The sequence below is a fragment of the Pleuronectes platessa genome, chromosome 10 (genome assembly GCF_947347685.1).
Source record: "Pleuronectes platessa chromosome 10, fPlePla1.1, whole genome shotgun sequence".
NCBI lineage: Eukaryota > Metazoa > Chordata > Actinopteri > Pleuronectiformes > Pleuronectidae > Pleuronectes > Pleuronectes platessa.
In genome coordinates, this window is record NC_070635.1 from 1,295,849 (window position 1) to 1,307,105 (window position 11,257).

Genomic DNA, 11,257 nt, shown 5'->3' on the forward strand with positions numbered 1-11,257 from the left:
CTTCTCCCCCGACCCTCTGAGAAAAATCAGTTCCCACCACTTGTCAGAGAAAAACTGTCGATCATAAATATGAACGGAGGAAAAGAGGAAACTCGCAGCAGCTGTAGTTAGAACATTATAACAAACTGTACATGACACTAAGCACTGCAGCATAAAACATCTAATATAGAACTTTGTACGTGAATGAAATACAATACTGTGTTTCCTCAACGATCGGTCAAAAGATACTCTGCTCCTTTCTAATCTCTGACCTTTACAAAAACCTGCTGAGTTCATATTTATGTTCATGAATAAATGGGGCGTCAACTTCTTCTGCAACAAGAAGTTAAAACTCTGCCTTGCATCATAATCTAATCAGGAGGGTGTGAGTGTGTGCGGTCGAAGGTCAAGGTCAAGGTTAACAAAACTATGGCTTTTAAAACACATTTAGCAAATAATAGAAATTAATAATTTGTGTCCACTCCTGGAACGCTGCTGTGAATGACATATAGCCACAGAAAGTTGCAGGAGCCATTGTGTGTGTGTGTGTGTTTGTTTTGTGTATTTTGGCATGTGTGTGTTTCTCTCCCACACTCTGTGCAGGGTCCTGGCAACACACTGAACGAGATGATGACTATCAAGTGCTTTAAAACAACACAACCTCCAACTAAACCAAACAGCTAGCCAGACACACACTATCTCCTGTATCTAAAACACACACACACATAGACACACACACACACACAAGTTGTGAGTTGTAATTGTATCAAATTGCGGTTTGATTGGAGTTGTTTGGAAAAGGCCACAGCTGGCCCCTCCCTGCTCGGCTCTGATTGGCCAGCTGGAAGATACTGTTGGGCAATTTCCTGTCAAAAGTTACACACAGGATTTCACAAGCTGATAAATGCTGTAACATACCTGCTGTGGGTACGTGCATGTTTATTTTTAAATGTGTGTTGTGTGCGTGCACATGTTGTGTAAGTCAGTGTACGTGTGTGTGTGTTTTATATACAACACTGGAACACAAATGATCCTCATCTCCCTTGAAGTGGCGCTGATGAGTTGGTTTTTTAACAAACATTAACACACAGGTTCTGTGGAGGGTGGTACTGACGGGAAGTTGGCGATGCGCACGGCCACGGGCACGAAGGGGAGCTGGGCCGCCCACTTCAGAGTCACATCCTGGTAAACCAGTAGCATGTTGGTGTGGTTCCCCAGCAGCAGGTTGGTCATGCCCTCCGTCACTGGAGGAGACGAAGAGATGAAATGATTTGTTAGATAGAAAAACAAAAGCCAGTGCAAAACATGCTTATGACACGTTGTTCATGTTAAACAAACATTTTCTTTACAGAATAAACAAGGTGGAAGAGATGTGCACAGGTTTTTACATTTTAAAAAATATATACGTCTTGAATTCTGGTCGTTGATTAATCTTAAAATTTGTGAAATCCAGAACAAGTCAGACAAACAGAAGGAAACATTCCCTCCATGACGTACATGTAAAACAAACATTTCCATACTGAACAGCAGTTTTATGTGCATAACATATAACATAAAAATTAAAGGACAATTAAGCATTGAAATCTAGGACAAGGTGTATTTCCATGAGCCTGGTTTGAGGTTTGAACACGTTTCAGACGTTTATGCATTAAAGAGGTGAAACCATTATTATGATTATGTGCTAAAACGGACCAAAATGGAATATTCCAGTGAAATTTAGACTCGTAAAATTATAATGAGAATAAAGATTTTCTTTGTGAGTGTAAACCCCGAGACGAGGTCTATAATCGGCTACGTGCTCGTTACTGCTTCTACGATAGAAACCGAGCTTCACAGCGATGATTGAACTTAGTCATTTATGGTCAGAAACCCGGCCTCAGTTTCATAGCAGCACAGATCCGAGGGTTTTGTCTATGATTTTTGGTTTTGGAAAACAGTGGCACATATTCACATATCCAGAACCCATGAAGCAGAAATAACAGAAATAACAAATTCCTGTGGTGGGTGGGCGTGGCCCTTTAAGACGAGTGCGACTCTCCTGCAGACACACAAATCATCTCCGTGCGTCTCCTTCTGGTTTGAACGTAGAGTTTATTCATGTTCATCGTTCAATTTGAGACAAGGTCAGTTTCTGTAGGTCGACATATGAAGTTACATATAAACCTCCTCCTGTGACTCATGCTTAGAAACATTAAATATAAATACTGGCGTTTTACTACTTGTGTTACACACACACACACACACACACACACACACACACACACACACACAGACACACACGTCCACACACCAATGGTGCACTTACCACCTAGAGAGATCTGAGGTGACGGCCACACGCAACACAAACACGCACACTTGAACACACAAGGCGTAATATAGTAGCAGCGGTCAGCAGGGTGGGACAGCGCAGGGGTCAAAATGACAGAGTGTGTGTTGGTGCCACATCAAAGCAAACGCACACCTTCTATCTCAGCATCAGCATTATAATTACAACCTAATTATAAAGGTCCGATGGGTTTTCAGGCCGAGCATCTCCAGAACATTGTTACTACCTTTCCCTTCGCTCTCATCCCCTCAGCCCCTTCCTCTCTTTCTGCTCTCTCCTCTCTCCTCCTCAGCTCCATTTCTTCTCTGGTCCTGTCAGTGGTTCCTTCTCCTGCCGCCTCCTTTCTCATGCTCCTTCCTATTCTCTCCTGCTTCTTCTAATCTGTTCTCGATACCATCTGCCCCAAGATGTAGATTCACTGATGCTCTCCTCTGCTCCCGTCCCTCTTGACTGGAGTAGGAGTCATGTACTGTAAATAAAGATGGACGACATGTCTCCACTTCCTTCCACTTTCCAGAAATATCCTGGATATGAATGATGCCATCGTTCACCAGAAAAAAGGTTAGGGTCAGAGTGAGTCCATTTGAGAAAACACATTCCCAGTGGACGTGTTGATGAGGTTTCTAAAACGTGACAGTCGTGAAACTGGAAGAACACAAACATCAGAGGAGCTGTACACGTAGTTTTGCCGATAATGGAGATGAGCACTGTGGAATCCCTCGTGTATCTTCAGCTGGACTCATATCTGAGGATAATCTGAAGGAATCTGTCACTCAACTGTCGTGGTTCTGGAAGTTCCTGGCTCGTATAGTTTCATCTCCAAAGGCATTGATCTTGCATCTTGTTGTGGTTTGAACGTGGGACCTGAACTCTGGATGGAAGGTTTCAGCCGAGCAGTGGAGCCAGTAAAGTTTTGTGAGACAGAAAGGAGCAGACAGACAGACGGAGGGAGGAGGACGAGGAGTTCCAGGGCAGCGTTCCAGCCGAGGCAGCTGCGAGGCCGAGGGCCAGGAGGAGAGGGAACACTGGAGATCAGCGACGTCTGTGCTCGTCTGTAATAACGAGTCTGTACTGAGCGCTGGGTGGCGGCTCTGACAGTCACTCAGTCACGACATGCTGGCCTCCGAACAGGAAGCTGAAGTATGGACACAGACGATTGCAGCAGCAGCCAGATCCCAGGAGTCCGTCCCTCTTTCCACCATGTGGGAGCTTTTATGCGGTTTCGATTGTTGACAGCAATCATGTCCCAATAAAAGCTGCTTTTGTTGCACCAGCTCATCATGTATTGAATTTATGGGCAATTTCCAAGAGTAATTTAAATAATCGAAATAAGGAGTGGAGCAGACAGTGTCGAACACTTTGAAAATGCAGAGATATTTTAATTCTCAAATTGAAACCAGATATTGGTAGATCGCTCGCGGCTGTTTGCTCGATCTCTCCATCAATCCTCCCGTCTGGATCCGGCCTCCCGTCTTTTTTTTAACTTTCCTCACATCCTGTTTTCTCTTTCCATCCGTCAGCTCTCTGGTGTATTTCAGATCAAGTGCAGAACTCAACAGAAATGCTTCTACGGTTCATTGCTGATAAACCGAAACAGACAGAAACATTTTTTGTAGTTAAAAAACTCTCATAAAAAGATTGTTTATTGCTTCACGTTCAATAAGTTTATCCCGAGAGTTTTCATTCTGCTTTAACGTGCAGCTGTATCTTGGTAATAACCTTTTATATGATGGTTTCAAAGATGGAACAATAAAGCTTTTGTCTCTGGATGTCAGTGTAAATTAAATGAACAGAAACACAGGTTGAGATTATGCTGAAGCATTTCAGTTCTCCTGTCCAAAAATTAATCAGAAACACGTGTTAATAAACAGAGATGATAAAACAGATTTTTAGGATCCAGACAGGTTTTAAGAGAACATATAACAAAATCTCTGAGTCATGTTGGTTGTGTATGAAACCACTACATCACCCAGAGCAGCTGAAACAACCCTGGTAGGCGTCGGTGGAGAAAAGATCTAATTCTAGCTCATTTAAAAGTGGTTTCAAGGGCGGTGGTGGTTTATTCAGCCGCTGTACGATAACAAATAGGATGAGAAACCAATTGTTAACCCACCATGATGTCACTGGAGGAGGAGGAGGAGGAGGAGGAGGAAGAGGAGGAGGGGGAGGATGAAGACATACAGAAGAAGACAAAGTCAAAAGAAAGAACACAAAGAAGAAGATGGTTGGGAGTAGACGAGACAGAAAATGAAGATGATGAAGAAGAAACAGAAGCAGAAGAAGAATTTGATTCCATGGAAGCAAATGGGACATGGACCAAACAAATTCAAATTCGATTCAAACAAATTTCTTATAAAAAATGTTTCTGTCATTTTACACTGATCAAGTGTTCATGTTTCTCACAGGCTTGGTTTTAATTACTTATTCCAGATATCAAATGTGGTGACACATTGTGATTGGCAGCTGAAACTGACTCGTGATTGGTCCGCATCTGTGAGACCTCGATGCCACAGCTCCGCCCCCAATCGCTCCCACACAGACTCCCAATGTACAAGAGGGCAGCAAGTGAATCTGGGATATAAATATATTTATAATTTTTTATATAAGGGTTTTGGAATTTTCTGTATTTTTTAAGTGTACACCATAGAGTAACATTGAATCCTCCCATTTCTTAGAAAACCCAAGGAGGCCCACAGCTTTGTATATCTCAACTCTGTCATGCACATTAAAATGTCTGCCTTTATGAGGTTTTTCATTCATCTTGCACCATGTGTTTATGCACTACAGATTGTTCAGTAGTCTGCTCACTTGTGTTTTAATGTGTGTAGCAGGGCTGCTGCAGTTGTTCCATCACGTTCTGCCAAAGGCGGCTTCCTGGAGCTCATGTGGCACCGGCCTCCGCACAGGGCGCTTTGTTTTGTGTATTTGTTCACTTGCTCTGAGGCGTTTGGTTGTGGCAGGTGCAGTGAGGCATGGTGAGGTTTGTGTTGCTGCCCTGCACTTGAAACCAGGGGGAACACATCTGAGCTTCACCGCTGCTGCACCGGCTCAATTTGACGCTCACCCGCACACAGCACAGCTCAGCTTCAGGAACATCAACAACTGCTTTGGCCCATTTCTATTTTAAATTTCAACCTATGGCATTTCCTGTTCAAACTACAAAATGCTGAGGGCAAAGATCATACTGTTTATAACAATGGACCACAGTGTCTCCATCAGTGTCTCGATCGTGCCCTGGTGGCCGGCTGCAGTACAGATCATAAACCACAGCTAAACAATAGAGAAACTCACATCACACATTTAATACAATCAGCTGGTGCACTATGTCAACCCTGGGCCAGAAGGGTCGTGGTTTACCTGAGGCGTAAGGGAGGAAGCAGCTGGAGCTGAACTCCAGTTTCTTCATGAAGCGAATCTGTCCGTTGTCTCGGAGGCAGTAGAGGTTCCTCTCACCCAGGACGAAGATCGATGAAGAGGAGTGGGAGAAGGAGGGCACGGAGAGGTCGAGGGCCTGTTCTCCCAGGACAAACACCCAGTCGGGCTGGTAGACACACACACACATTAACACCACTGTTACACCACACTGCCCTCATTTTTCCTCATTTAAAAAGTTTGTGCTAATGTGGGGAAGGTTTTGTTCAGGTGATGATCTGATGAACTGGACTATTCAAAGGTTATGTGGTCATAGCATTAAACTGAATCTTCCAGTTGGTTTGATCCACGTATGAAAGAACCTTCACGTGTAACTTTGATAGTAAGTTTTGAGAGTATCTCTGGCAGGTGCTGTGTTCACGACTCACTGTCAGCCTCTTGCCTCCAGTCTTCACGGGCTGGTCAGGATCCTGCCGAGTCTCCGCCTCCGTGGCCACGGCCAGAGTCTCGTACCTGAGAGGGACACAAACACAAACACAAACATGTGTTTACACAAACTGAAGGAGGTCTGTAGATAGAACATTTAAGTCAGTTGGTCAGTGTTACCTCCTGGCACAGCTAGAAGTGAAACGCCTTGCTCAAGAGCACCTTGCACTGCGTAGAGGGTGTTTCTAATTGAAGTATTCCCATCACATATCCCACAGCCAGTCACACAACTCCCATTAGTGACTCTCTGGTTACTGGTTCTGCTTCTTTAACCACCAGCCCAAGACCACAACAACATCCCTCCTTCTCCTGAGAAACCTCATCTGCGCGGCCGAGGCAGAAATCCTCCTGCGTCTCATTCGTTTGCGTTTAAATAAAGTTGAATACTGTGAAATGTTGGTTATTAAGTAAATCCGTGACTAGAGTCTTATATTCTCCTTCTCCTTTACAGCTTCTGTCAGGTTAGTCAACACGCCAGGAGGCCCCCAAACTGTGGTCTATCAGTTTTAATCAGTGAGCAGTCGGCAAATTGCTAAGGATAAAGTGGTCAGACTGATCTGTGGTCAGTTGATTTTGGCATCTCCAGCATCAGGAGTTTTTCCAGTAAGCAGCTGGCAGAGGAAGCAGCTTGGCGGGAATCTATCCTTCAGCTCTAACACCTGGATGAACAGGGAGAGCTCCCGACCCGACCAAGCCCGACTCGGAACCGCAGACCAAACACCAAATAACCTCTGATTTATCCGCTCAGGTTTTTTACTCGTACCAATGCACATTTGGACCAGAAACCTGCCGTTAATCAAACCTGTCGTGTCTGAAATGGACCTTAAACCGTTAGGCCCGTAATCCAATATGTCTGCCGCTTACAGACTCGTTCTTCCACCTGTAATACTTTTAACTCTGCAGGAAGTTTGAACTCAAATACCTGCAGAGTTCCCACCAGCCTCAGTTCTAATTTGTATTAAACACGTATTTATAAGTGTTTTCTTGCCAACGCACTGAATTTAGATTCTTAACGTTCAAAATATGTCATGAAACATCAGTATGTGAGCATCTGAGCATGTTTTCTCTCATTTTAACTCGTTCTTATCACCGATGTTTGTTCATGTTTCATGTGTCTGATAAGTTTGGCTCTAAGTGGTTATCTGATGATATAGAAACAGGGTAAAAGGTCACGATTGACAGCTGAGACTGGCTCATGATTGGTCGACAGTCAGCTCCATACCACGATCCCGACTAAACAGACTCAGACTGGAAATGGAAAAAAGTTGTAATTGAGATGAATCATAATATTACTTGAATAAACTCGTATTTATTTTCTAATTATTTACTTTTTCTGTAAAAGAAGAAATTGCAGACTGACCAGATTTTAAAAGTGACGCTAATTCCCCTGAACATTGAGTATAAAACAGAAAAGTGGAAATGTTCTAAACTTTGATTTTTTGCATTACAACACAGGATTTACAGTTTTGAACTCATCTGTACAGTAGCTCTGAGCCTCGGTGAGAACCGGCTGGCAGACCAACGGGCGGCTCTATGGATGACCGCCAGCACAGAAACCTTTTCATCGCACCGTGACCGTTTCCAGGGCAAGAAAACGGACTGAAAAATATATTAAACGTGTCAGAGCTCCTGAGCTTTCAGAGCAGGCACTGAACCGATCGACAGGCCAACTCCTGGATGGATGATGGATTAAATTCAGCCTAATAAAACTAAAACAACACCGTAAAATAAACTATTCATTCACAATGCTCTGGTTTTTCATATTCCAGCCCCTCGCTTTGATGTTTTACTAATGATGGGTTAGAGGGTAAGAAGAATGAATTAAAACTGTACATGCATGTGCAGCAGTGTGTGTGTGTGTGTGTGTGTTGGTCTTTGTGTGTGCGTGTGTGTGTGTGTGTGTTTGTGTGTGTGTGCATGTAAATCTAAGTGTTATGGAAGATGGTTTAAAGAATTGCACAAAGACCTGTGTATAAAAAGAGACAACTCATAAACCCCCAATATGATATATGATTATCCACCTACATGACTAATGTATTAGGAGGCAGAACAGACTCTCACACACACACAGACACACACACAGCTACACACCCAAGTACACAATTGGCCGTAACATACTGCACTTTACTGCACGGGAACATTTTCTTTCTTTGGCATTTTAAACGTAATTTCAGTGTTATGCTGTGCTCTCTCACACATGGGCAGAGGTAGGGCCAGTGTGTGTCTGTGTGTGTGTGTGTGTGTGTGTGTGCGTGCAGGCTATATCAGTCATCAGAAACTGAGGTGGAGGAAACGTTCGTCTGATTTATATGAAAGTCGATCCCTCTGAAGAGCTCCGCAAACAAATACACTCATTTACCTTCTGCACATACATCACACAAACATATACAGAGCGTACACACTTACACAAATTATACAAACACACACTACATGCATATACCCTCCCAGTGTCCATGGATAAACACAAACTAAAAATCTCAAAGCTGACGCCAACACACACACACACACACACACACAGCGGATGAAATCAAGCTCTCATTCATCAGGGCAGGAGAAGGTCCAACAAGCTAAATAAACTGAGGGAGCAGAACAGTTTGACCAGTCATCTGATATTAAATGTATAACAGTCAGTGAAGCCCTCACCCGTCATGTGAGATATAACAGCCTGGAGGCCACAGCTCAGCGGAGGTCGGGGGAACTAAGAGCTTCTCTGCACAAGAGCTTTTTGAAGAAGTGAATCCGATCGGCTACAAGAGGAAGGGGATAATATTGGGTCTTTTTTTTAATGAGGTGAAGCGAACATCTAAGTATTGTATTAATTTCTTTAACACGATAGAATGAACATTAAAAGATGGACGACATATCTCCACTTTCTAGAAATGAAGCCAAAATATCCCGGATACGAACGCTGCCATTTTGTGCCGATGGCGTCAAACATTTATTTATGTACTTAGATTTTCTTTATTTTGATCCATGTCCCGTCCACTTGCATGTAGAAGACAGGGTTTATGACTTTATGCATGTGAAAACGTAAATATCATCTCCAGAGAGGACCCAAGTGAAATATCTGGAAAAGGTCTGAGTGAGTCCACGAGAGAACACAGCAGGAGCATATGTGTTTCTCATGATCCTGAAATGAAAACATCTGTGTACTGCAGCCAGCCAGCAGGGGGCGATCAAGACGTGTACGTTTCGCTTTTAGCTCAAAGTGTTGTTGTGTATGTGCAGGTGCTCTGTGTCTGCTGAGCTCCGTGTAATTTACTACAGTGTGAGATCTGCAGGGGCGTGTTTGAGTGTGAAGTCAGCTTTTCCACGGTGATATCTCGTCTGGAGAATCTCTTGATACTGGTGTGGGGGGGGGGGGGTTGGAACACAGATAACAAACAGCTGTGAGAGAAAGCTACACACACACACACACACACACACTGTACACCCACGCAGACTGTGAGACTTCTAAAAGCTTGCCATGCCTCAGCCGGGGGGGAACTGGGGAAGTGTGCGTGAGCTTAAATTAAAGTGAGGTACTTTCCGATCAAAAGCAGCGTGCATGTGTGTGTCTGCTCGGGTCCACGCAGACGAGGGGCAGAGCGAGAGCAGATGCCTCTAAGATGTTGGAGCTTTAGTCAGCGCTGCTCTGTAACCACGAGCAGCTGATCATAAAGACAGTGAACAACATGAGATAACCTCAGATAGCTTCAAAGCTGCTGCAGCCGACGGATCAGCATTTGCTAAGTGAAGTGTACGTAGTCGGCCGGTGCAGTTTCAATCCTTTCCGGACTCGTGCGAGGTCACTGTGACCTTTGACCCCTTGAAATCGAATCAGATTAAACCGGTCAAAATGTGAAGAAGCCCCCTGAAGACAGACGTGAGATGTGATGTTCAAGAGGCACCGTGACCTTGACCTTAGATAAACCAAGATCGAATCAGTTAATCCACGAGTCTAAGTGAACACTTGTGCCAGTTTTGAAAGGATTCCCTCGGGGGGAGTTTTCAGATAATGCACTCACAAGACATAAAGAGGGTTTTGTGGGGTCACGATGAACATGAGCTTTTTTAACTGCACATGCTAATCAGGTTATCCTCGAGTCCAAGGCAACATTTGTACCCAATTGGAAAGGATTCCCTGGAGCCTGAGATAACACAAGGCAGAAGCTGTGTGTGTGTGGGGGGGGGTTAACTTTTAACCTCGACCACCAAAATCTCATCAGTTTTTCAGTGAGTCCAAATGAAGGTTTGTACCAAATGTGAAGAAATTCCCTCAAGGTGTTCCTGAGATATCGTGTTCACAAGAGGTGGTCATAACCACAACACGTGGGTGCATTAGAACTTACTTGTAGCTTTCCAGCTGGCGGGCGGAGGACACGGTCAGGAAGCCGTCTGTCCTGCTGTTGTAGACCAGAGGACCGGGCAGCAGGAAGCCGGGGAGGAACCTGCCGAAGGAGTAACTGTCCTGCTCGAAGAACATCAGCATCCCGTCCATGGACTGGATGCACAGGGAGTGGTGCCCTGACGAGAGGAGGACAGAGGACATCTTCAACCTTTAGATCGTCTTATATCACCTGTGGGTCACTGAGGCTGCTGCACAAGGCTTCATGTGTCGTCCCCTCTCTGACAGCAGGCCGTCAGCCCCATGAATCCACTCAGGTTCTGGATAAACAGTTCAGATGTCAGAGCAAATATCCTTAAAGCAAACGGGACGGAGGTTTTTATTTAAACGTCGATTTACCTACATTCCTCAGCTTTCTTTCTGGGAGAGTGTATACAAGACAAATTCAATAACTCCAGCTGAAGTCCATAAAGTTTGGTTTCTTTAGGCAGCAAAAGCAATTTAATTTGGACCCACGGTTCAGATGTGTATAAGCAGCTGGCCAAGAAAGCACTGAGATGTTTGTGTTACACTTTGTGCTTAACGAGAGCCGTGACTCTGCAGTTTCACTTGGTTTTCTGTGTTGGTTTGTTAAATCCAGGTCCCAGTGATCCTGAATGACTTTCATGGCTTCTGTTTCATTTCAGTCGTGAAGTCGTGTTGTGCTGCGAGCGAAGTTTCTCCCTCTGGCTGAATCTGATATCTCCATTAACACCTCCACACACACA

At 44.3% G+C, this 11,257-nt stretch overlaps 1 protein-coding gene across 1 annotated transcript in view; it reads right to left on the reverse strand.

Moving 5' to 3' along the window:
* bbs9 (Bardet-Biedl syndrome 9) overlaps positions 1-11,257 on the reverse strand; it is a 126,580-nt gene that overhangs the window by 107,240 nt on the left and 8,083 nt on the right. Inside the window, exons 5-8 of the mRNA XM_053432824.1 lie at positions 10,495-10,669; positions 6,106-6,190; positions 5,663-5,846; positions 1,094-1,223 (exon numbers count right to left, since the gene is read on the reverse strand). Coding sequence (XP_053288799.1) covers positions 1,094-1,223; positions 5,663-5,846; positions 6,106-6,190; positions 10,495-10,669 — 574 coding nt within the window. The remainder of the gene's footprint in view (positions 1-1,093; positions 1,224-5,662; positions 5,847-6,105; positions 6,191-10,494; positions 10,670-11,257) is intronic.